The 24,994-nt window shown below is 38.3% G+C and overlaps 1 protein-coding gene across 4 annotated transcripts in view; it reads right to left on the minus strand.

Moving 5' to 3' along the window:
- The window catches only part of radil (Ras association and DIL domains), a 29,494-nt gene extending 8,096 nt beyond the window's left edge, over positions 1-21,398 (minus strand). For 2 of the 4 annotated variants that reach the window (XM_056258728.1, XM_056258726.1), the window contains exons 1-11: positions 21,312-21,398; positions 20,905-21,240; positions 17,765-18,336; positions 10,787-10,906; positions 9,812-10,092; positions 7,213-7,890; positions 6,076-6,113; positions 5,762-5,919; positions 3,095-3,210; positions 2,052-2,316; positions 750-922 (exon numbers count right to left, since the gene is read on the minus strand). In XM_056258728.1, coding sequence (XP_056114703.1) covers positions 750-922; positions 2,052-2,316; positions 3,095-3,210; positions 5,762-5,919; positions 6,076-6,113; positions 7,213-7,890; positions 9,812-10,092; positions 10,787-10,906; positions 17,765-18,299 — 2,364 coding nt within the window. In that variant the 5' untranslated portion in view covers positions 18,300-18,336; positions 20,905-21,240; positions 21,312-21,398. The remainder of the gene's footprint in view (positions 1-749; positions 923-2,051; positions 2,317-3,094; positions 3,211-5,761; positions 5,920-6,075; positions 6,114-7,212; positions 7,891-9,811; positions 10,093-10,786; positions 10,907-17,764; positions 18,337-20,904; positions 21,241-21,311) is intronic. The other 2 variants (XM_056258727.1, XM_056258729.1) reach the window with 2 other exon arrangements.
- Positions 21,399-24,994: the final 3,596 nt, after the last annotated feature.

The following is a 24,994-nucleotide window of genomic DNA, read 5'->3' on the forward strand; positions in this document are numbered from 1 at the left end:
AAAATTATACATGTGTGATCAATTAAGGGTATAATAATTACATAAATAATATCTAAATCATACATTTATTATTCTAAATAAGCATTACTAAAAGCCAGACAATTTTGTCTTTAAAAATCATTTGCTATGTAGTGACCTCTAATTTGGAGTAGAAACAGGTGGAGTGACTTTATCGCGTCAGACATGTGTCACTTTGTTCAAAGCTGATTGGTCCAAGTTCGGTTTGCAACCTCTTACCTGGAACATAACCTGCCCCGGACCAGGCTAGCCGTGGAGCGTAAGTTACTATGGCGATGAACACTGCTAAAAGCCAAACCACTTTCATGGTGCCTAAAACCCAGGGTAGGCGCAAACTAAACTGAAACATACCTGGCTAGCCACTTAAACCGGGTTCATGGTATAGGCCCCTGTTTTGCAGATTTGTGCTGTTGTGAGGGATTTTACTCAGGGGGTTTAATAATTTTGAGGCTGCAGAAGTCATTCAAATTTAAATTTCAGTTCAATTTGGGGAAACCACTTGAAACATTTGTTGTGTTGGAGCTATTTCAATTACTTTTGTTTGATTTGTTCATTGCAAACAGCTGAAAGTCTGTAAATTTTGCCAATAAACCTGATTTGCAATGGGGGTTAAATAATTTCGAATATAACTGTACATTACAATAGAGAAGAAAAGCGTTTCATGCTGACTTTAATTGGTACTCAAAACCTGTATAAACAACATCCCAACACACCTAGCTTCCCTGCATTACCTGTGAGAGCTGTTGTGGTGTTGTGGCCAGGATGCTCACAGCACTACAGAACTTGGCAAAGAATTTCTGTGCAAGATGACTATGTCCCACCCCTTTAGCCCAGTCCAGTAGCATCTTCACACTAGCCTGGATCTGCAGGACCCGAGAACGCTGAAACCAGCCACGTGCAGGGCCTAAAAACATACAATCACAACAAACCTTTTTTCAGAATCATAATATAGCAAATTGAAAAACTTGTAATAAGACTATGATTAATTATTGTACCTAATTAAAATGAAGAGTTTACTGCAGTACTTCAAGTCAAAACCACTCTTCACACTTTGTGTGAGTGTGTGTGCCTGTTGTGTGTAAGAACAGCTCTGATCCTCTGTCTGTTATGACATAAAGAGGATTATGGGTGTCTAAAGAAATAATCTTCACCTGACCATGAGTAATGCGCACATGTACACACAGAAATGACATGTGTCTCGCGCTGCCCTTTAAAAAAGAAAACTGATGGTAGTTTTGCAACATGCAATACAAAACAAAATATTTTAAAAAGCAACTATGGTCATGATATATATATATATATATATATATATATTACATTTAGATATGAACTCCCGTTCAAAAGTTTGGGGTCAGTAAGATTTTTTTTTGTAAGAAATTAATACACTTACCAAGGGTGCATTAAATTGATCAAAAGTGACAGAAAATACATTTATACTGTTTATGCTGTTTTCCATTTCAAATAAATGCTGTTCTTTTGAATGTTCTATTGATCCATTTTTCTATTCAGCTTTGCCATTACAGAAATAAATTAAATTTTACAATATATTCAAATAGAAACAAGCTCTTTTAAATTGTTATATTTCACTATATTCCTGTTTTACTGTTTGCCATGAAGAGCATAACATACTTATTTAAAAAACATTTCAAAATATAACTAACCCCAAACTTCTGAATGGTAGTATACTTAATAGTATACTTAGCCAAATATTTCTTGTCGTGTACCTTGAAAAAACATAATTTGGAACAAAATGTAGTAAATATGTATTCCCTAAGAAAAGAACCAATGGAGGAAGTCCATTGGCTCAGAGTATCTCCAACACTAGAGGGCAGAAAAAAAATATTTGCTCCAATCCATCAGTCTCTCCATTCTGATATCTTGTTTCATTCTTTGTATATCTCTCACCCCTTTTATCTTCTGCCTGCAATTGCTGACACACAACCTGTGTCCTGTTGTTGCCATAGCAGCAGTGGCTGCTTAATGAAAATATATCAAAGGGGGTGTGTGTGTGTGAGTGTGTGTGTGTGTCTCACCTTTATCGATGAGTTGATTGAAGAGTGAGACATTGGTGAAGAAGAAGAGGTAGGCAAACATTTGACTCTGAATCTCTGCATGAACCTGGTACTGCTGCAGCAGGTCTGATGTAGTCTGAAACACACTCACCACCCTGCGAACTGCCTCTGGCATCACACACACAGCACACACACACACTCCAACAGCCCGCCGGCACTGCTCTGATGAAGACTCTGTCCCAAACGGGTTACAGTCCAACAGCCCAGGCAACACAACGTACAAAGTCTGAAATGTAAACAACAGGCATTTGTTAAGACATGGATAACCAGACACCAACAGACACACATTAATTATAGGGCTGTCAATTTAATAAATTAATTTAGTGTTATTATTTTAAAAGTGTCACTATTGAAGGATTTAGGACCGTTTCCTCTTTTGTGTTGCCATTAGTGTAGTCATTTTCCTGCGGCTCTTTAGGCTCTTTTCCTAACCATTACTCATAATCACATGGCAATTATGGCTCAGCTGATTGGCTCAAAAATGCACAATGAATCACCTGAGATGTCACAAAAATACATGACATCTTGTATGAAAAGAATCACTGACAAACTTGTCAATAAGTTAGGATAGGTACTATTTTCTTATGTTTTTGAAATAAATCTCTCATGCTTACCAAGGCTGCATTTGTTTGATCAAAAACACTATTTTTTTCTATTTTAAAATGTAATTTATTCTTGTGATGCCAACGCAGAATTTTCAGTATCATTACTTCAGAAATCTAATATGCTGATTTAATTTGCTGCTTTTTTTATCTATTGAAAACTGTTGTGCTGCTTAATATTTTTGTGGCAACTGATCATTTGTTTTGTTTGTTTTTTTGGGATTCTTCAAAGAATAGAAAGTTCAAAAGAACAGCATTTATTTGAAATAGAAGGAGGTAGACGAGAGGAAGACCTACAACACATACAAGAAGCCACGCACACATTAAATAATTCATTCCCAGGAGCCCTGGTAACATCTTAGAAGGGCGGCGCCACACATATAACGTAATACTACCCTTTACCTTAGTGATGTAGTAGACACACTGCTGAAAGGTGTACATGATCACTTCCTCCAGTATGGTCATAGCCTCTTCATTTGCTGATATTGTTGCTGAGAGGAGAGATTCTTTAGATCCTGCTGCAATTAGAAACAGAAGGGGGGGGAAAAAATACAATTAGACCATTTAACATTTGATGTGTCTTTTATAACCTCTAATCCCCCTGTCTAGTTAATCTTGTTTTTAATTTTGTCTATATTGGGCCCCATTGACCCAATCCATAATGGGCATTGCAGCTTTGCAACTCTAGTCTAAAAATAATTGAGAAGGACTTTTCACACTGTATTTAACCCCCAGGTTACCGTCGTTTTAAATCCCGCTTTTAATGTCTGGTGGAGGAACGTTTCACACTTAGCACTGCTTTTTATTCAAGGATATGAAACCCTGCTCCTTAGCTTTTGCAGTGTTAGCCAGTGTTGCCAAATGTGTACAGTGTGCAATAATGTGGAGTTAGAATGTTATGACTAGATACTTTGCAACTGACAACCAATCACGTGCCTCATATTCATGTGCTTTGGACAGTCACAGAGATGTATAAACAGTCGTTTTAGCATTTGATGAGGAAAAATGCAGATGGAAAACGCGTCAGTTTCAGTGAAGAAGAGACCGTTTCATTCTTACCTTTATAGTCCGAAAAGTCCATTCAGGAAAACTTGATAATAGGCAATGCATGAGGACACGCAATGCTAGAGCTTTTAAATAAACAGGTCGCGCACTGCGCTTGTCCAATCAATGACACTGACACCGCAAATATGCAAATAAGAATGCTTTCCTGTAGCTCAAACAATAGAGCGTCGGCACTTGCACCATCAAGGTCATGGGTTTGATTCCCAGGGAAAGCTGATAAGAATGTTAATGTGTACCTTGAAATGCAATGTAAGTCACTTTGGATAAAAGCATCTGCCAAATGCATAAATGTAAATGTAAGAACATTCACAGGAATGTACAGTGTGAAATGGCAGTTTATGTATACACAGAATTAAAGGCAGGTTAGACGATTTGTTCCAGAAACATTTTTTGTTATGCTGGTTGAATGTCTCATCACATCCTGATTGCAATCACTAAGTTAAGTGGTATAAAGGTATTTATATGTATATCGTCTGTGGAAGGCGTAGGACATAAAAAATGTCCGTCCAATCATTGCATTCGGTCCAAATGCAATGATGCGATGTCAACTTATGTATTTCCATACATCCTTGCACCTGCTAAAGCAGAAATTACACGTCATCAGAGTGTTTCATGCTATGCAGAGTTAGACAGACGTCAGTCACTGAGCACCGCAAACGATACAGCAGCAACCTTTTACAGTTCCTCCTGATCCAAAACAACGAGCTTATGTTGCGTTTACGCCATAAATACTGTAATTAGGAATGGAAGAGATTTCCATACCCGTGACATTATATTCGGAGTGGTTCGTGACTCGAATTCACTCCCTGAGAAGAAAAAGGACCTTCCTGGAAATGAACATTTGAACTCTCTCTTGTGAAGTTCTCACCACCATTCGAGACGCAAGTCACACCTAAGCAATCCTAATCTACATCTTTTTCGCTTGACCCCCCATTCCCCCGTTCCCTCTTTCTATCATGTTGAGATCACCTGAAATTCACCCAAAAATCTATATGGTTTAATGTGAATAATTATCATACAGTATTACGCATGTTTGGTATCATTTGAAATGTCTCAGTGCGACTGGTACAAATGTCTCATTCCCAAAGAGGTAAACCAAAAGGTAATAAGTTATTAAGAGTTTTAGGGAGAACCTGTACACAAAGGAGGGTGTGTCTTCCAGGCAAATGGCACTCTGTCCCCAAGAGGTGCAAACTCTGAATGCAAATATCTATTGTTAGCAAATGTCTATATAATGAAATGCAGCAAGAGGCTCGGGGCGATTTGTACCTCAAATTAGCCCATAATGTTGAAGGACCTCAGGGCTTCAGCATTATGTATTTTTCTAAATGTCGGGTTTAACCTACATCTTTTACGCATTTGATGTTATTGTGTTGACTATCTTTAATCTGCTTATGAAATTGGCATGATACATTTACCTGACATAATAAATTGCAAACATTTGGTTTTAACGGACTCTGACATTATTTTCAGTAAAGAGTTAAAAAGAATAATCAAACGTTTGCTTACATTTAATGATGCACAGATATCATTAAAACCTTTTCATTTATGGAGTCAGAGGAAATAACGAGTTAGTACATGAAAACTTTTTAAAAATTGACTTACACTATCAATGAGGAAATGAATCTGCAGCAGTCAGGTGGTATAGGTCAGAGTTCATTAAGTTGTTTATGTTCATTATTATTGTAATGTTATGTGCTTTGAGACATGAGGTAGTTTAACACCGTCCCTCGTGATGCTTTTGTTTGCTCCCTGCTGTAAGCGTTCATGTGTTTTGGAGGAGGCGTGGCTTTGGAGACGCTCTAAAGGGAGGGTGGGATGATCTTATGCTTTCAAAAATAGCTTGCTATTGCTAGCCTCTCAGAAAATGTCCTACCCTACCTTTAATTGTTAATCCTGGGTAAAATATGAGCAGTGTAAAACGTGAAGCACAAGAAAACCCAGGATTCCGTTAACCCTGGGTTTGGAAACTATTTTAAGTGGAAAAAGCCTAGTGTTTCATACCTTTATCGTCCATGAGCTCAATAGTCTGCATGTATGCAGGGGACTTCTGCTGGATAAAATACAGTATTTCTATGGCATTGGACATCCAGAAGAAAATGAACTGGAGATCAGGTACTAGGTCTGAGATGCTGAGCAGAGACAGGGAGGCAGGATCTTGACTGTATAACCATACAAAAACACATACATTCAATGGTTTGACTCAGTGGCAATGCTTTTAGAATTGGTGACAGCCTATTCAGCGCCAAGTGACCTTAGAGTGTCACACATTCAAAGTGCACGCATGTGCGTATTATAAGGGGGAACATGATACTCACTGCTGAGCTTGCTTCTGTGCCAACTCCTTTGTCTTCTCCTGCGAGACACAGACACGGACGGCAATTAATGTCATCAAATTTTGAATAGCTGCATGTGGGAGGTATAATACATTGGAGTCATTTTTTTTTCAACCTTTCCTTTCTTGCTCTTTTCTTTGGCTGGTTAATATTGGGGCTGATGGTTGACCTTCTAAAATTGGATTTTAATAATTAATGAGTTCAAAGACGGTCATTAAATGCATGGTTTCATTGGGGCAAGATTAAAGGGACATTCACAAATTTCTGTAGTCTTTAAATCAACAAAGGAAAATGCATTTGTCAACAAAGACAAAAGGCCATGTGAGGTGAATACAGTACTGACCCTCACAGCAGAAAATCAATCAATAGGTCTTCTGGGACTGATCCTCTTCATGCAAATGCTATAGCTATGCATTTAAGAAACACGCTTGCACTTGGACATTGTGAACATGCAGAAAACTCTTTCATTTCTTATGTGCAAAATTGTAAAACAAGTCTTGCCATGCTTGCCATTCCATCATTTTCTTCTCCCATACTGAAACACAATCAGTCTCAATGACAGTGGGAGGAGCCAGAGGAATTGTGGGAAATGTAGTTTGATGAGCGACAGACAATTGAGTGGGCCAAGTATGCATGAACTAGGCTAGGGTATCTGCTGCATAAAATTAAAAGTTTTAAACAAGACTTCTCTTAAAGGTAAAGTGTGTAATTCCCTAAAAGCTAAAATCAAATAAAAAATAAAATGAATTTAAAATCAAAACAATAAAATGTACAGTGAAAACGTTACATTTAACATTATTATTATTCCATTTAATTATTTAATTATTAGAGTTTTTAAAGATTAATTTTAAGTGAGCATTAGATGATAGCAAAGGTAATCTAAATGTAAAAATAGGGGAAATATGCATGCACAATTAAATATGCAATATAGGCCGATAAATATCCAATACCGACAGATATTGATGAATTAAATATCCAAAATGGCACCAATATATTGCACATCCCAACTTTGTAGGAAATTAAATATGCAATCTCAAATTGGGATAGAAGTATTTGAACATGGAAAAAATAGCATATTTCAGCTTTAAACACATCTAAACTATTGACTTGAGTACTAACCCATGCGATGGTTTGAATCCTCTTGGACATTTTCAGCAATAGTTTACCAAAGCTGCCAGGTGGAAATGTATTAGCTGAGTGCTTGATGCATAGACAAAGCAAATATGCTGGTGTCAGCTTGTGGTCATCCCCGCTCGGCTCAATAAGTGTCAGCACCCGGTTCACCAGCGCATCCTCGTGAGCCCGCTCAAATTCCAACGCGAGCTTTCTCTTCTGTGCACCTCGCGCTGGAGCCTTAGAGCTGCGCCGAGACGCCACTGGTTCATGTAATACGGCCCCACACATACGACATGCCTCTCCTTTCTCAGGCACACCCCCCGACTCGCTATCGCAAAGTCGTGCCAGCGCCCGAAGTCGAGTGAGACTTTGGGCAGGAAGAGGTTTCGCACTCAGTGGGTCTTTGTACAGGAAGATGTAATGAGCACCAAAGGACAGCAAATCCCCATGACGCAGTGGAGTGGGCCGCTCAATACGCATGAAGTTAACCAGAACATTGCCATGGGCGACAGGTTCTAGAAGTAACCGCTGGTCTGAGGAAGAACGCCGTTGCACAGCACGACGTATTCGGCAGTGAAGTGGAAGCACATCCGGAGACGACAGGCAGATATTTGGCCGTGCTGATGCTGTTTCCTGACCAACTGTGTGTTGCTCTCGATTCAACAGGTAAACCAGGCAATCCTGACAAACAAAAGCAAATCGGACAATAAACAAGTCCAGACAGGAGTAATAAAAAAATGACTTTAAGAAAGTTCCTATGTGACACATAAAAAAAAAAAAAAATTATGTATTTTTATATAATGTTTTCGTTTATGTTTTCATGATTTCCATTTCATTATTTCATTAGTTATTCCATGTTACACTCACCTAAAGGATTATTAGGAACACCATACTAATACTGTGTTTGACCCCCTTTCGCCTTCAGAACTGCCTTAATTCTACGTGGCATTGATTCAACAAGGTGCTGAAAGCATTCTTTAGAAATGTTGGCCCATATTGATAGGATAGCATCTTGCAGTTGATGGAGATTTGTGGGATGCACATCCAGGGCACGAAGCTCCCGTTCCGCCACATCCCAAAGATGCTCTATTGGGTTGAGATCTGGTGACTGTGGGGCCATTTTAGTACAGTGAACTCATTGTCATGTTCAAGAAACCAATTTGAAATGATTCGAGCTTTGTGACATGGTGCATTATCCTGCTGGAAGTAGCCATTAGAGGATGGGTACATGGTGGCCATAAAGGGATGGACATGGTCAGAAACAATGCTCAGGTAGGCCGTGGCATTTAAACGATGCCCAATTGGCACTAAGGGGCCTAAAGTGTGCCAAGAAAACATCCCCCACACCATTACACCACCACCACCAGCCTGCACAGTGGTAACAAGGCATGATGGATCCATGTTCTCATTCTGTTTACGCCAAATTCTGACTCTACCATCTGAATGTCTCAACAGAAATCGAGACTCATCAGACCAGGCAACATTTTTCTAGTCTTCACTGTCCAATTTTGGTGAGCTCTTGCAAATTGTAGCCTCTTTTTCCTATTTTGTAGTGGAGATGAGTGGTACCCGGTGGGGTCTTCTGCTGTTGTAGCCCATCTGCCTCAAGGTTGTGCGTGTTGTGGCTTCACAAATGCTTTGCTGCATACCTCGGTTGTAACGAGTGGTTATTTCAGTCAAAGTTGCTCTTCTATCAGCTTGAATCAGTCGGCCCATTCTCCTCTGACCTCTAGCATCAGCAAGGTATTTTCGCCCACAGGACTGCCGCATACTGGATGTTTTTCCCTTTTCACACCATTCTTTGTAAACCCTAGAAATGGTTGTGCGTGAAAATCCCAGTAACTGAGCAGATCGTGAAATACTCAGACCGGCCCGTCCGGCACCAACAACCATGCCACGCTCAAAATTGCTTAAATCACCTTTCTTTCCCATTCTGACATTCAGTTTGGAGTTCAGGAGATTGTCTTGACCAGGACCACACCCCTAAATGCATTGAAGCAACTGCCATGTGATTGGTTGATTAAATAATTGCATTAATGAGAAATTGAACAGGTGTTCCTAATAATCCTTTAGGTGAGTGTATATTTACCATTGAAAAGTTTGGTCAAGATTTTTTGATGTTTTTGAAAGATGTGTCTTCTGCTCATCGAGGTTGCAGGTATTTGATAAAAAATACATTAAAAACTATAATATTGTAAAATATTTAAATATTACATTTTAAAATAACTGTTTTCTAACTGAATATAATGCAAAATGCAATTTATTTCTGTAATGGCAAAATTGAAATTTCAGCATCATTCCTTCAGTCTTCAGTGACACATGATCCATCAGACATTCTAATAATATGCTAATTTGGTGCACAAGAAACATTTCTTATTATCATCAATGTTGAAAACAGTTTTCATATTTTATTCCTGATGAATAGAAAATTCAAAAGAACGGCATTTATAGATATCTTTTGTAATGTTATAAATGTATTTACTGTCACTTTTGATCTGTTTAATGCATCCTTGCTGACTAGAATAATTCATTTCTTTTAAAAAAATTACTGACCCCAAACTTTTGAATAGTATATACATTTTATATAGGTGATTTTGCTTACCTGTTGGTTGTACCCTTGAAGGAGCAGCAAGTGTGGTGATTGGTAGAGAGAGTGTTTAACTCCGCCACCATCTCGTTCTTTACGGATCTCAGCGTCTCGTGCAGAGCGTGTTCTGATTGGCCCTGGGAGGGTGGAGTAGTACCGTTTAGGTTCCTCACCAGGCAGTCCCACCAAGTTAAGGCTGGTTTCACTGAGGCTGCGGCAAAATGAGGAGCCGTGCTGGAGTGTCATTGTTCCTTTCGCACGGTTTCTTTGCAGCTTCCTTGCTTGAGCATTGATATCTGCCGTAGAGAGAAAACCACTTAGGTAATTGTCATACATTGTCCTTAGCCACAAAACTAACCTTATGTGGTTTAAATGAACAGATAGGTTTATCAAAATAGTTGGACTCAAAATTGCTAAAAAAAAAACAAAAAAAAAACATATAACTGGAAATTTCATAAAAGACGTTTAACCTTAATTTGTGCTGTCAGAGGGTTGCAGTGATCTTAAATTATGATACAGCCAAAATGAAAACACACAAGTAGACTTTATTTCAGGCATTAAAAGACAACAGTGGATATGGAGGTGAAATGCAAAGCATAACAAAGAGACTATTTCGGTTTTATGCCATGCTTAGTAACCTCAATTTAAGTTTAAACAAAGCAACTTAAGTCATATTGAATAATTTTATGGTACTTTTTGTAATTTTTCAAGCTCAACTGCCAGCATCCCCATTCACTGTATGGAAAAGAACAGAGCAAACATATTGCAAAAACTTTGTTTCAAGGAAGAAAATAACAAAGTTTAGAGGCATGATCAAATAAAGGTAATATTCTTGTGGGATGAGGGATAAATGGGGTAGTACATGGGCATAGGAAGTCAACACTTGACGTGTGCATGGAGGAATACAGTAAATTATGGGTCTGAAAAATAATGGTACTGTATATGGAGGTGGGGCTGGTGGTTGACACCATACCTGAGGACAGTCCCCACCTTTTACAATAGTTGTACAGGGCTGTATCAAACGCCAGCCCCGGGGGGAGCTCCGATGGCATCTACCATGCCCGCTTCTACTCAAGGTTGAAGATAGCACAGGGGAGTTTGTGTGGGTCCCTGGGCATGGGTAAACACCACAACAAATATAAATCACCAACAAAACCATGAAAATACACACACAATTCTATTTATTCACTCACTCAAGTAAGCTGTTCAAGCAAATCATGCCATTATCCACCATCTAAATGTTCCTGTGATGCATAGAAGCATAGAATATGAGCCCCATTATGCTTTTTTTGTGGATATTACCTTTCATGTAGTGTGTAACATAGCTGTTTGTGAATGTAAAAGGTCTGCAAAGTTTCATAGATCAAAGTGCACGATAAATGAATGCATGAGTTATTGTCTCCCAAAAGAAATAACTGATTCTGAACTGCCTGAAACGAGTCGTCAGTAATTCCAGTCTTACTTCCTGCACAAACCTCTGAAGGTTTGTAACAAAATTGCATAATGCCAGCCTATGGTCTTCATTGGCTGCCAGCGAACAACATAGACTTTGACCCGCCCTCAAATACTGTAGTTGTAGCTGAGGCCTGGAAGAGTTTAGTTAGTGTTGTCGACATGCACATCCAAAGCCTCATCCTTTGGGCTCGAACTGACACTGTAAAACCGACGCCATCATTACTGTTTGTATCACTAGCCCCTTTCACACAGCGCGTTGATCCCGGGAAATTGCCGGGAAATTGCCAGAACGCCTTCTGTGTGAACGCAAACACGACCCGGGATTGATGCCGGGATCGATGCCGGGTTGGGGACCTAGTAACTTTGCCGGGATCAGTCCCGGAATTCGCGCTGTGTGAACAAAAGCCGTAACCAAAGCCGTGTCGTAATGATGACGCTGAAGTGAAGTGAAAGCAGGCTAGTGAAACGGTACGTAATGCGCTAGTTTATGATCAAATCAGAGAAAAAAAATGCACAAGCGTGGTTTCTCCAGAGAGAAATTGCAGCTCATAAGCAAACTATACACACTGGTGAGACATTACATGTCACATCGATGTCACGTGTCTTTACGGGATTTTTACGGGTTGTGTGTGAACGCACTCTCTGATTCCGGAAAATCACTGGCAGTGTGAATGAACCAAAATCAAACGAACCCGGGTCGCTTTATCCGAGTATTTTCCGGAATCTCTGTGTGAAAGGGGCTACTGTGATACAAACAGTCTCTAACTGTCAAGAGCTGAGGAAGCCTCCAAAATTCAGATATGGTAATAGCCATTTCATTTCTGACACACGCTGTAAGCAGCAGACCAATCACAACAGACTGGGCAATCTGACTAAACAGAGCAGAGTAGGCTCTCAGAAAGGAGGGCTTCAGGGAGACTGAATCCTCTATCGAACCGTTTCACAGACTGTAAAAAAAAAAAAATTCTGCAATGTATATTATGAGAAAATTGAAGTGTTTTTGACTTTGGATGCATGTAAACCTATTGTAAGAGACTTCCAAAACAAAATTAGCAACCTTTAAAATAGCATAAAAGGGGCACTTTAACTAGCATTTCATGTGGTTTTGGTTGTATAATAGATTCTACAATGATTTTGACAGGTTTTTCAAGAAACTGCTGATATAGGATTGAACTGGGGGGTTCAATCCTATAGTTAAATTTAAATACAGTTCTACAATATTCTGACACTGTGCTCATGCAGACATAACTGCCAATTCCAAACCTGTCATAAAACGTGCATGTGTTGGTAAATACCTAGACACTATCCATGAAGCCCCCAAGTAGCATCTGTCCCTGTGTAATATGTGTGTGTGCAGATGGTGGTGTTGACTTGCAAATGTAATCCCCCAACCCTTCTTCACCTTTACTCATCCATGACCTTCCTAAACCCTTGATCTATGTATATGCCTCCATCTTCTTAAAGGGGTCATATAATGGTACATGCACTTTTACAAGTTGATTGTACTGAAATGTGTGTTGGCAGTGCCTGTACACAACCATCATAAAATGATAAAAATCCATCCAGTGTTTTTGTTTTAATCTCCTTATATGTTTTCCCCTGTCTCAAATCAAGCCATTCGACCTTGTGACGTCACACGCTCGGAAGCCCCATTCCGTGATTGTTGATTGACAGCAACGTTTCAACACAGACCCGCCCTCGCTCGTGAGGGAGCTGTCAATCATAGTCTGCGCGGACCGGCGCGGTCATTGTTGATATGCTGGAGCACTGTCTATGAGCAGAATGGCGTCTAAGCGATTGTGGTGTTCTGTTCTTGGGTGCAATAACGAACACAGCAGTCATTTTAATGTTCCTAAATCCGAACCGCTGAAGACGCAGTGGCTGAGTTTGTTTTCGAAGGGAATATTCCCCACGAGCAACGTCAATGCTTTCATGTTTGCGCGAATCATTTCTCACACCAGACTGCTTTATAAACGAGGGTCAGTATAAAGCTGGTTTTGCTAAGAAGCTGGTCATGAAAAAAGAATCGGTACCAGCTATTCGTGTTCCTGCTGAACCTCTAGAACAACTGAAGTGAGTGTAACGTTTTATTAAACTTTATATTAATATTTATATTAATCTTTGCAAATCGCTAGCTGCACGCTTCACAATGAATGCGTCTAAGGTTTACACTTAGGGTACATTACGGCATGTTTTCTATGTATGATGTTCTCAATATAATTCATAATCCCACGTTTATACTGAACAACGCGTTATGGTTATTGTGTTATTGTGTTACAAACGGTGTACGCATAGAACAGAGAGGCGGAGTGAGCAAAGCTCATTATCATTTAAAGTCATATGCACTGAAACGGCGTGCTGAAAACAGAGCTATTTTTGACCAGGTAAAATAAGTGTTTTCTTACAATACTAATGAGAATTTGTAATTAAAGTATATTACAAACTTTTAATTTAGACCCTAAAGAATCATTCTAGCTTGTACAAAAATGGCATTATATGACCCCTTTAAACATCACTGCCCTTTTGATTGACTGTGAAAAGCACAAGACGCATGCATTTTTGAGAACAGTCCCAATGTGAGCGTCTCTTCTCATGAAGAAACAGCAGGATGCTAAGCCAAGTTTAAGAAGACCACTTTGAACAAGCTTAAGGACTAAAATCCTCTGATAAGCCTGCGACATTTTCATTAATTAAAATGCAATCACACGTAGACGAGAACTACAACAATTGTGCATATACAATTATGCACTTAATAGCACTGTAGCAAGCTCACAGAAAAATTCCCAAGATTCCATAATGCATTACTTGAGAATATGATTTTTTCCAATAAGGCAGATTAAATGGAGTTTCTAGTTACATAATCCAGACTACTGTAGTTTTAAAGCTAACTGGGCGTAGAGTTTAGCAGAAAAGCTACAAATATAAGCACATGTCTATTTAGCAATCTAAATGAAGACATTTGTATTTAAATATAATTATAAATAGTACTAAATAATACGGTTTGCATTTTAGAATAAACATTTTTTTAACTGAGAACATCCCCAAAGGAAGGTTTCGTCAGATTAACGCACTTCTGGGGATAATTTTCTCCCCAAAACATCTACACTTAGAATCCAATACAGACACGCATACATTCTTTCTATCCCACCAAGAAGAAAAGCAGTTCAACCTGAGGATAAATTATCCTGAGTAATGTGCCTGCTGATATTGATTTAACTTCCACCCTGTGTTTTGGCTCAATGGCCACCTTGTTGAATTTGTAATTTAGTACAACAGCATTCAGGCACAAACAGAAAGAGAGAGACAGTGAGGGAAAGATGTTATGACTAGTCTGCAATAAAAGTGCACAAATAAAATAGTGAAACTGAGACCTCAATTCAACTACTGGAGGCCGGCCATACTACGGCAGATCCAGTCGTGCATTTATCTCTGGCACTTGCTCTGACATGTGCGAGTCGGCATTAGCAAACCTGAGCAGCCCTGAATGACAAAGAACAATGACGATCTAGTGCCAGTTATCACAACATCTATGTTGATTGGAGTGATACGTTCCGCACAACTTTTATCTTCAGATAGCACTTAAAAGGAGTGATGTGATAGCTGATTTTAAGCTTCTGTTAATTCAGCTGACCCGATAATTCAAAACAAGTTTTGTTTGTTTTAATCTTAACAATTGCTACGCTCAAATTCGCATACTGTATAGGTACTGGTTTGAAACTAGTGCACTATATATTGTGCATGTGTGTAGTATGAATGAAATTCGAACGTACTACATTCACCATGTTGTCACTGTCATGTGACCTACGCCAACAGTTGCGTACGTTCACAAATCCTCTCCTGTGGCCTCTTGGGATAAAGTGTCCATTGGATGCACACTACCAAATCTCTCTGGATAGTTGTCATTGGAGTACTTTTCCCCTACTATTTTATGAATACTAAATTGACCCTCATACTTGAAAATAATAGGTGTTTCTCAATACTCAAATTGATGCTTCCTCGTTTTCTTGCTCCTACGTCCTCAAGCCCGTGACCCGGAAACCAACCAAACTCAGCCAACTTAGAGGACATCTCAATTCTTTAATTGCACGATCGAGGAGCGAGGAAGCTTCCTGAGGAGTCATGAGTAGGGTTGGGTATCGTTTGGGTTTTATCCGATTCCAGTACCTACTCGGTATTTTTTAAACGGTTCCGGTGCTTAAACGGTTCTTAAATCGGTACTTAAGAAAATGAAACCGCACACACTTTATCAAAAAAATAATACCCTTTAATTTACAGGGCCAAACTGGACACAATATTAACTTAAATCTTTAAACAATATAAATACAAGTAACATATGGTAATAATAAAACCAATATAAAATAAAAATTCATATTTACATAATATCAAATGAAACAATATTGTATCAAACAATGTAATAATACTGGAGATTAATAGAGATTACTAGCAGGCAGAGCTGCCAACTCTCACGCATTGACCGTGAGACTCACGCAAATGACCCTTTTCACACAGAAAAATCGCGGACAAAGAGGACACTGACAGACAAGACAGAGAAGGTTACTTTTGATATGGAACAAATCCACAGCTGTCAGATTCTGTCAATATTTTTACGAGATTCACACAATAAATAACGTTTTGGCTCTTTGAAATGTGACAGATCGCTGTAGCGCGTCAGTTCAAACGGCACGTGATACAGCAGCCTACAAATACAAATCCACTGCTTCTTAGCTACGCAGCGTTGAGTGAACCTATGAAAGAGAACATCTCTGGTTACTGGTGTAACATATCTCTCAATAGGGAACGGGACGCAGCCAAGCTCCTCGCGCTGCCGACCAGCTTCCTTTTTCGGCAGAGAAATCTGAGGAGCAGATGGCGCGCGCGCGACAGCATAGTATGACGACGTAAGTGCGTCGATGCGGCGCCATCAGCCAATGAATTGGCTTGATTCTATATGGGATTCAGACTATCGGCACACCCAGAGGGCGTTCTGACACGTAATTTTACACGTGAAATGCAGCCAAACCTTGCGAGAAAGAGCGCGCATGCGAGACAGAAGAAACTGTGCTCCAAACTGTGTAGCACACGCACGGCGGAGAGAGAGAGAGAGCGAGAGACCTTGTGTGTGTGTGTGTGCGCGTGTGTGCCTAATGAAGTTAGGCACCGAAATCAGGCACCGAAATTTTCTTTCTTATTCGGTCTGGTTACTACCGTTTACGTCGGAACCGGTTCCCTATTGGCACCGAGTTTCGGTACCCAACCCTAGTCATGAGCGAGGATACACAGGTTTATCCTTCCGAGGATGCACAAATAAGAAATGAGAAGTACCTAATGACTGGAGCGATGCTCAAAGTTGGAAATCCATTCAACCCCGATCTTAGAGAGAGAAGTGTCAATTGATGTCATTTCAAAGATGGTGGTGACAGAAGGGCATTGTACAAAATTAAATTTGTAACGTAATATATAACGATACCTTTTTGCTTTTTAGGCTGTTTTTAAAACGAATGCATGCATTTTGTGTTCACGACTTTTGTCTTTACCATAATTAACATTATAACACTAAATATGATGGTGCCATCTTGTGGTGTAGGAGATAAAATTTCAAATTTCCCACTTCCGACATTTTCTGGAATCGGCCAAAAATATCCAACAATACACAACAATTGAGCAGTCAAACCTGTTTGGAAGCTAACAGTTAGCTTAATACTGATCTGATCACGACAGTCATGCTAATGCAGCTTGGAACTATCAAATCTTGTTCTTGAAAATAATGACTGAAACAATGCTTGAAATCAGACATCTGATCAGCTCAATGCTAAAAAAAAGTATTTTAAATGATATAATTATAATTTATTATATTAAAATTTGTTTTTGTTTTATTAAAATATTATAATTTGTTTTTTTTTTATTAAAATATTATAAAAAAAAATTTTTATTAAAATATTATAGTCACATTTTTTTTTTTACTTTTATAAAAAAAAAAAAATATTGTAAAACATCTATGAACATATTCCATATAACATACAATTATCAAATAGTGAAATGCATTTGTCATTGTCCAGGAATTGTAAAATTAAATTTGTAATTCAGATGTCTGGAAAAGGTAAATACTGAAATAAGGTAAACACTGATAAAGGATTACTTAAAGTAATAGTTCACTTCAAAATGAAATTTCTGTCATCATTTACTCATCCTCAAGTTGTTTCAAACCTGTATGAATTTCTTTCTTCTGCTGAACACAAAGGAATATATTTTGAAGAAAGCTGGTAACCAGACAGTTGATGGACCCCATTGACTTCCATAGTAGGAAAAAATAAATACTATGGAAGTCAATGGGGTCCATCAACTCTCTGGTTACCGACATTCTTCAAAATGTCTTCTTTTACAGAAGGAATAATGTGCTTTCATGCCTTTTTTTGCCCTGTTGTACAGGATTTTCCTGTTTCAATTCATTAGGAAATAAAATCACATGACAAGAACATCCTCTCCTGTTTCTCAATGAATGTGTTTGTGCATTACCTGCAGTGACTGTATCCTTCTCTTTTGCTGCCAGTTCCTCAACCTCGGCTCTTCTCCTGAGCTCAAAGCGGCGAGAGTAACCCTCCTTTGGCTTCCAGAGGTCCTGCAAGAGAAGGGGCTTTTCGTTGTTCCCTAGCGCCCGAAGGCACTCAGTCCGCCACCGTCGTTCTGGGCCCTCAAACCGTCCAATCACATCACACAACACATAGCTACAGACCGAGGCCTTGTTTAGAGAATAGCGATCAAGCGCCTCTTTGATCAACTCTTGGGCGCTGGAACGAGGTGTGGCAAGGACGCTTTTGTAGTTAGCCCCAGCACTGATTTCATCACCAAATATCTTCAGCACACCTGGTGCAGATGATTGGGTGGAAAGCTCAGCTGGATCATCCCGTACCTGCTCAGGTAGGTCGGTCACAGAGCGACGATCCCGATAACTCAGTGTCCGGTAAAGAACCTGCGTAAAAGTGCGACTCTGTCGCTTCAGGCGGTTCTTGGATGGCAGAGACATGCTGGCAGATGAGGAACCGTAGAACATGGTGCCGGAAAGTGCATTGGTTAAAAAAACCCTAGAACTGAGAAAACAGCAAATTGTAACAAATGGCAACAGTGTTACAATTCACAACCTTACCTGTGTATATACAAATATATATATACATATATTGCATCTAACAATAAAAGTTTGTGTATACTGTGTGTGTGTGTGTGTGTGTGTGTGTGTGTGTGTGTGTGTGTGTGTGTGTGTGTGTGTGTGTGTGTGTGTGTGTGTGTGTGTGTGTGTGTGTGTGTGTGTGTGTGTGTGTGTGTGTGTGTGTGTACACATGTATGCATATATATATATATATATATATATATATATATATATATATATATATATACAGTATGGTGTGTGTGTATATATATACACACATACATATATTATATAAACAAACTTTTATGTTGGATGCGATTCAATTGATTTGACAGCAGATATATACACAATTGTATATATACAAACTATACAAATTATATTATAATTATTATAATGCTAATAAATTATTATTATATAAAATATAATAATATACAAATTATTATAGGCCTATTTTAAATATAAAATACAAATATACATTTATATATTATAAATTATTTTTTATTATATATTACAGTTAGATAAGCAATACAGTTTTTTACAATCACTATTTTCAGAACCTTGATGCCATTTTTCACAACTCTAGACACAAAACTCACAACCAATGATCAAAATACACATTTTTCAAAACTCTAACCCTTTTCTCAATTGCTTGGATACAATACACATAAAACTTAGATCATTTGTTCATTCAACAAAAATCTAATGTTCAATATGACACAACTTAACATCACAGTACTACTATTTCAAAAGGCAATTCACACATTACATTTCAAATGAGTGTCTATTCATTTCCTTACAATGATCTAACTATCACTGATACAACTGCTCAAAATGATAAGTAACTGTTGCATTACTCTTACTGTAATGCATAGTTGTATGGAAACAGACACACAATCTTCCATGTTTACAGTAAATCATGAAAGTTTCAAGATAACGAGATTCATTGTCACCAATTAGCGTGGAGCATGGACCAATTAGACTACAATATCCATGGATGTAGCCTAATATTTAATATTTTTGTTTTGATTTGATTCCAATAAACCTATGTTGTGATTGTACTGTAGTGTTTTGCATCAATATATTACACACTTTGTTCAATGATTCCACTATGTGTGTATTCTCTCTACTATTCCAGTGCTTTCACAGAGATGTATTTACTGTAGATGTAGTACGTGCCATAATGAAACCTGTATCACCTATTGTACGAACAATGACACAGTGAAACTATCGGTTGCTTGTGTGTGGGTGATCTATAGTTATGTTTCAATGGTATTTCACAGTAAATTTGTTTTTTGAACCAATGATTGTGCAAGTGCAAGATTTCTTTAAAGATGTGAATGCACAATGCAATGTTTTGAACATTAGACAGCCTGTGTTACAAGTGATAACCGTTTTGAATTTTGTGTCTAGAGTTTTGAAAAATGACATCAAGGTTCTGAAAATAGTTGCAAAGTGATTGTAAAAAACTGTAAGATATGGTAATAAATTCAACTCAATTATATAATATTGGTAGCAATTAGAGGCACATGGCAATATGTATAACTGGAGATACAGACGAGTTTACTGTAATATACACAGCATTAGTTTCAGAGAGACAGACAGAAATAGACAGGATGGGCAAGGCTGAATTTTTGTGTAAAGCAAACAGGGATGTTGCCAAATATATGATGGAAAATACAGCTTTATGGAAAGAGAATAGGTCTGGACAGCTATGCTACAATAATTTAGATAGATAGATAGATAGATAGATAGATAGATAGATAGATAGATAGATAGATAGATAGATAGATAGATAGATAGATAGATAGATAGATAGACAGACAGACAGACAGACATACAGACAGACAGATAGATAGATAGATAGATAGATAGATAGATAGATAGATAGATAGATAGATAGATAGATAGATAGACTGCAGAGATGAGTGTCTCCAATCCTGCAGACATGAGAAACACCTTCTGACAGTGTGTGTGTGTGAGAGAGAGAGAGAGAGAGAGAGAGAGAGAGAGAGAGAGAGAGAGAGAGAGAGAGAGAGAGAGAGAGAGAGAGAGAGAGAGAGAGAGAGAGAGAGAGAGAGAGACTGCATCAGCTAAAATCCCCACTACTCGGCAGTCTAAATGGAGACCATCTGCTCGTGCGTGAAAATACTTCACCGAGCTCCTGAAGCCTATTCACAAACTGCATGCAGTTGACATGCTGCGTCTTATTGAAATAATATCAGTCTACAGGTAGCCTACGTAGGCTACATCTAAAGTGTTCGTTTGTTCCATTTTTTCATCCTATGCGCACAATTATTTAAACAAAACGTTATATGATTCTTAAAGGTACAGGGCATTAAAAGAGAATGAATAATTTAACCTTCATAAACATTTTACACTATACTGTAATGTAACTGCGCGTGCATAAGATCAGCACTTTTTAACTGGCGTATAGCCTACAATAAAGAAAGTTTCTTTTTGGTTCTTAAAAAGGAAAAACATCAAACACAAGCTTGCAAAAAATAGTTCTTACCTGTCAAGCACGTTTTATTCCCCGTGTGCTGAAGAGACGCTCATTCGAAGGCATTAATTTTAAAGAAGCGCGTCGGGCTACTGCGGGTCTCCACTAGCAACGGCGCGAGCCAACAAAGGCACCTGCTCGCGAGTCCTAATCCGCTTGTGCGTCTTAACGGTTCTCCGCCAGCCAGTCTCAGTCAGAGCTCTGATCCCTCACAAGCCGCTCGCCTGACTCCTGTTATTGACATTTGCCAGTATTTCTTCTTGTTCATATGTTAAATTAGCTCTACGGGCCGGTGGGATACAGTTTTAGGTCCGCCCAGTCACTGTCATGGAATGCGACAACGTCTACCTGTACAGTAATAGTGAGGTGTCAAACATAGATAGCCTATCAGAGAAATCTATATGCTCGGAATGCCTTACCTGCTGGTTTTATTTTTCGGCGCTGCTCCTGGGTAGCCGTCGGAGCTGTTTATCCCTTTCCTCTTCTTTTATTTCCCCGTCTCCATTGACTACACTCTAGTCTGCTTGCTTCGGTGTCTGCATTCCCTCAGCCGACTGCAGCCGGAAACAGCCGAACCGAGAAATTGAAGCTCTCTCGCATTGTTACGCTTGGACGTTTAGGCAGGGTGTATGCCATGCCATGAGCTATCTAATAGGCTATTTCGCAAATTAAACCGAGGCTGTATGAGATAGTAATGGGTCGTAATTCAACTTTATTATCGAATTGAAATTTAGACATCACGCGACAGCCACGAATTGACTGTGCATCATCCGTCAGCCTCGTTTGCATTCGCGCGCATGAATATGGCTTCTTATCCTGAATACGAGCTATAATAGGCTAAAGCCCCCTTCAAGTGCATTTTTTTCTAAATAGGCCTATGTGTTTTCATTTGTAAAACAAATATAGACTAAAATGAATGTCAAAGTTGAGTTGATTACTACCTTTTTGAACTTGGGGTCCTCGAGAATATAGAAGAGCTGAAGAGCACTTATTTTTTTCTTTCTTTATTGAATGTACATTTGTAGTGCACTTTAAAACTGTGCATGCAGATGATAATAATACTGAAATAAAAGTCCACTAGTCTAGGCATTAATTTAAAGAGGGTGCACTTTGGTTTATTACACTTCTTTAAAAAGTGCACTGATTAAACGTTTTAACTTAAAGTAGGCTAGCTACTGAGTAACATACTAAAGTAGCATACTAAAGCACATATAACATCATGATTAATGTTATAACGAAAAAGTGCTCTTAAGTTCAACTAATTGCATGTAATATAAATACAAATTGCAAATAACATGAAATTAAGTGTCAGTATGGGGATGGAGGCCAATGGGCAATTTGGCCAGGAAGCGGAGTTCCACTTTTTTTCAAAGGACATCCTGGGATTTTTAATGACCACAGCGTCAGGACCTTGGTTTAACGTCTCATCCGAAGGATGGGGCTTTTTGACAGTATTGTGTCCCCATTATTGTATACTGAACCCACACAGACCACAGGGAGAGCGCCCCCTACTGGCCTCACTGACACCTCTTCCAGCAGCAATAGTTTTCCCAGGAGGTCTCCGTCTCCCATCCAGGTACTGACCACCAGGCTCAACCCTGCGTGCTTCAGTGGGCAACCAGTCTTCTGAAATAGGAGCTATCACCCTGTAGCCCAAGGGGGACTTTATAAATCATCTAAAAATCCACACCAGTTGATGAAAATTTATTGCAATATTTGGATATACTTTTTTGTGTCCCTGTGTGCATATGAATACTTCAGCTCCAGTGAGCAATATTCAGGCTATGATCCATATTTTTTCTACACACTGATTCTGAAAAAAAAATAAGGTGAGAACACCCATGTGAAATAACATTCATTCAGAACATTCATGATTTAACTATAGCCTATGGCCTACTAACTATAGCAATACAATGTATTTTAATATCATGTTGAATGTTAGATCCGTACCCAATCCATTAATCTTTTTGGGGATTGAGTTAATGTAGGCCTATTTATTTTTTATTAGGCTATAGGACAGTTAGTTTCTAAATTTATTTTTGGCTACAATTCTTGGTTTAAGTGAAACTGCAGTTAAAATAATGTGCAATGCTTAAAGAATAAATGTTATGCAAATGTTCGGGTGACTGGGGATAGCAATTTAATGTAATTTGGGCACTTTACTGAAAATGTCTGTTAAGAACATGGCAGATCTCTATGAATAATTAATTCCAGTGGAATGACTAATAGATCTGAAGTCTCCTGAGGGTGTAAAGTGGTGCCCTCTACTGGGACATCCGGCAGCTCAGAAAGAGGCATACACTCATTCAAATCCCAGGATGTTTTTGGCTCACATTTGCAGGCCTACATTACAAATGTCAGTGTTTAAATCTGTATTGGTATAATGGATTGATCCATGGCATAAAAATGAAAGATCCTTGAAAGTAGACAGCTCATTTTGTATAAAAAAAAACAAAAAACATTGCCATTCTTTTAAAGTCTGTACTGAAAAACAGAAAATGATCACAATGAAGTAAAACCAAACTAGAATTGTGACATCTGGTGGTTTGGTGGTGGAACTGATGGCTGAGAAATACTGTAACAATGATCTAATACAGCCATTTGTTGGTTGTAAATTCCATTTCGAATTTTGTCTTGATAATTAAAACATGATTTAATTAAAGCCAAATCTATTTGGATAGACAGTAAAGAGTATGCATTTTATATAGAACATTTTAGTTAAAATGTGAAAATTGTCCTGCAGCATCACTGTATTTAACATTAATTGCAATTTCAGTAAATAAAGCAATAAATGAATGAATAATTGGGTTCAAAATGGTGTTTATTCTTTGTGTTTATTGATTAACCCACAGACATACAAAATGCATAGAATGCAGGACTCAAATGATGCTTCAGAGAGAAGGAAGTTTCCTTGATAAAAAGCATTGGAATATGAAATAACATGGTCTTAATACAAATACAAAAACTGGGGCAATACAAACGTTGCAGCGAAATCACAATCACAAATACCTTCATGTGAAAGCTTCAAAAGACATTTTTATATGCAGAATGGCCAACAACACAAAGCCTTGAACTGTTCCGAAACACACCCAAACTAGAAAAGGCACAAATGATATTTACAGCGAGGTCAGGGTTAGGTTTCAAGTGGATTCAGTTTAAATAGAGGATTCAGTCATTTTACTGAATTCATATTCTTCATAATTCTCCCCAATTAATGACAGGTAGGCAGCCTGATGTTTTGTGAAGTTTGGTGTCAGATATGAACAGACTACACTAAATTCTACATTATTTAAAGGTTTAGTTCACACAAAAATGAAAATTATGTCATCATTTACTTGTGTTGTTTCAAACCTCTAAGCATTTCTTTCTTCTGCTGAACAGAGGAAAATATTTAGAAGAATATGGGTAACCAAACATTTCATGGTAGCCATTGACTTTTTTTTTTCGTACTGCGGTTTAGTTACCCACATTCTTCAAAATGTTTTCCTCTGTTCAGCAGAAGAAAGAAATGCATACAGGTTTGGGTGAGTAAATGATGACAAAATTTTAAAAAATGGGTGAACTATCCCTTTAAGAAAGATTTGTCAGGGCAAAATAGCATTACATTGTGTGATAACTATTTTGGTTTGTCCATTTTCGGTTAGCTTTGAGTCAAAGGTAAACTATAAGCTTTCTATCATTTCAACATGTTAACTTAAAACACCATAATTAATCACAGCATTGATCAAGCATCTGCCATCCAGCATATTCCAGTGACTCAAAAGTGAGAGGAAGGAGACTTTTGTACATTCAGTATGCACACGCTAATAAGTTATAATAAATAGTGTTGTTTTCATTCAAGGTCAAAGAAAATCTAAATGTATAATCTCAGGCTGAGTGGCAGTGAAAGCTGTATGGTGGATGTAAACTGTGACTGCTCCTTCATAGTAAACACATTTGTCATAAAGCAGAATACACCAAACAAAGATTTGAAAAAAGCAGTCAAAAATGACAAAAGCAGGGAATACTTAATGAACAAAAGTCATTAACACATTTTAAAATCATTTAGAAACAGTTAAACTCGTTCTACAATTGTGTTAAAAAGAATTTAGATTTAGATATT

Source organism: Rhinichthys klamathensis, unplaced genomic scaffold (genome assembly GCF_029890125.1).
Source record: "Rhinichthys klamathensis goyatoka isolate OS25496 unplaced genomic scaffold, OSU_Roscu_1.1 h1tg000157l_1, whole genome shotgun sequence".
In the NCBI taxonomy this organism is placed as follows: Eukaryota; Metazoa; Chordata; class Actinopteri; order Cypriniformes; family Leuciscidae; genus Rhinichthys; species Rhinichthys klamathensis.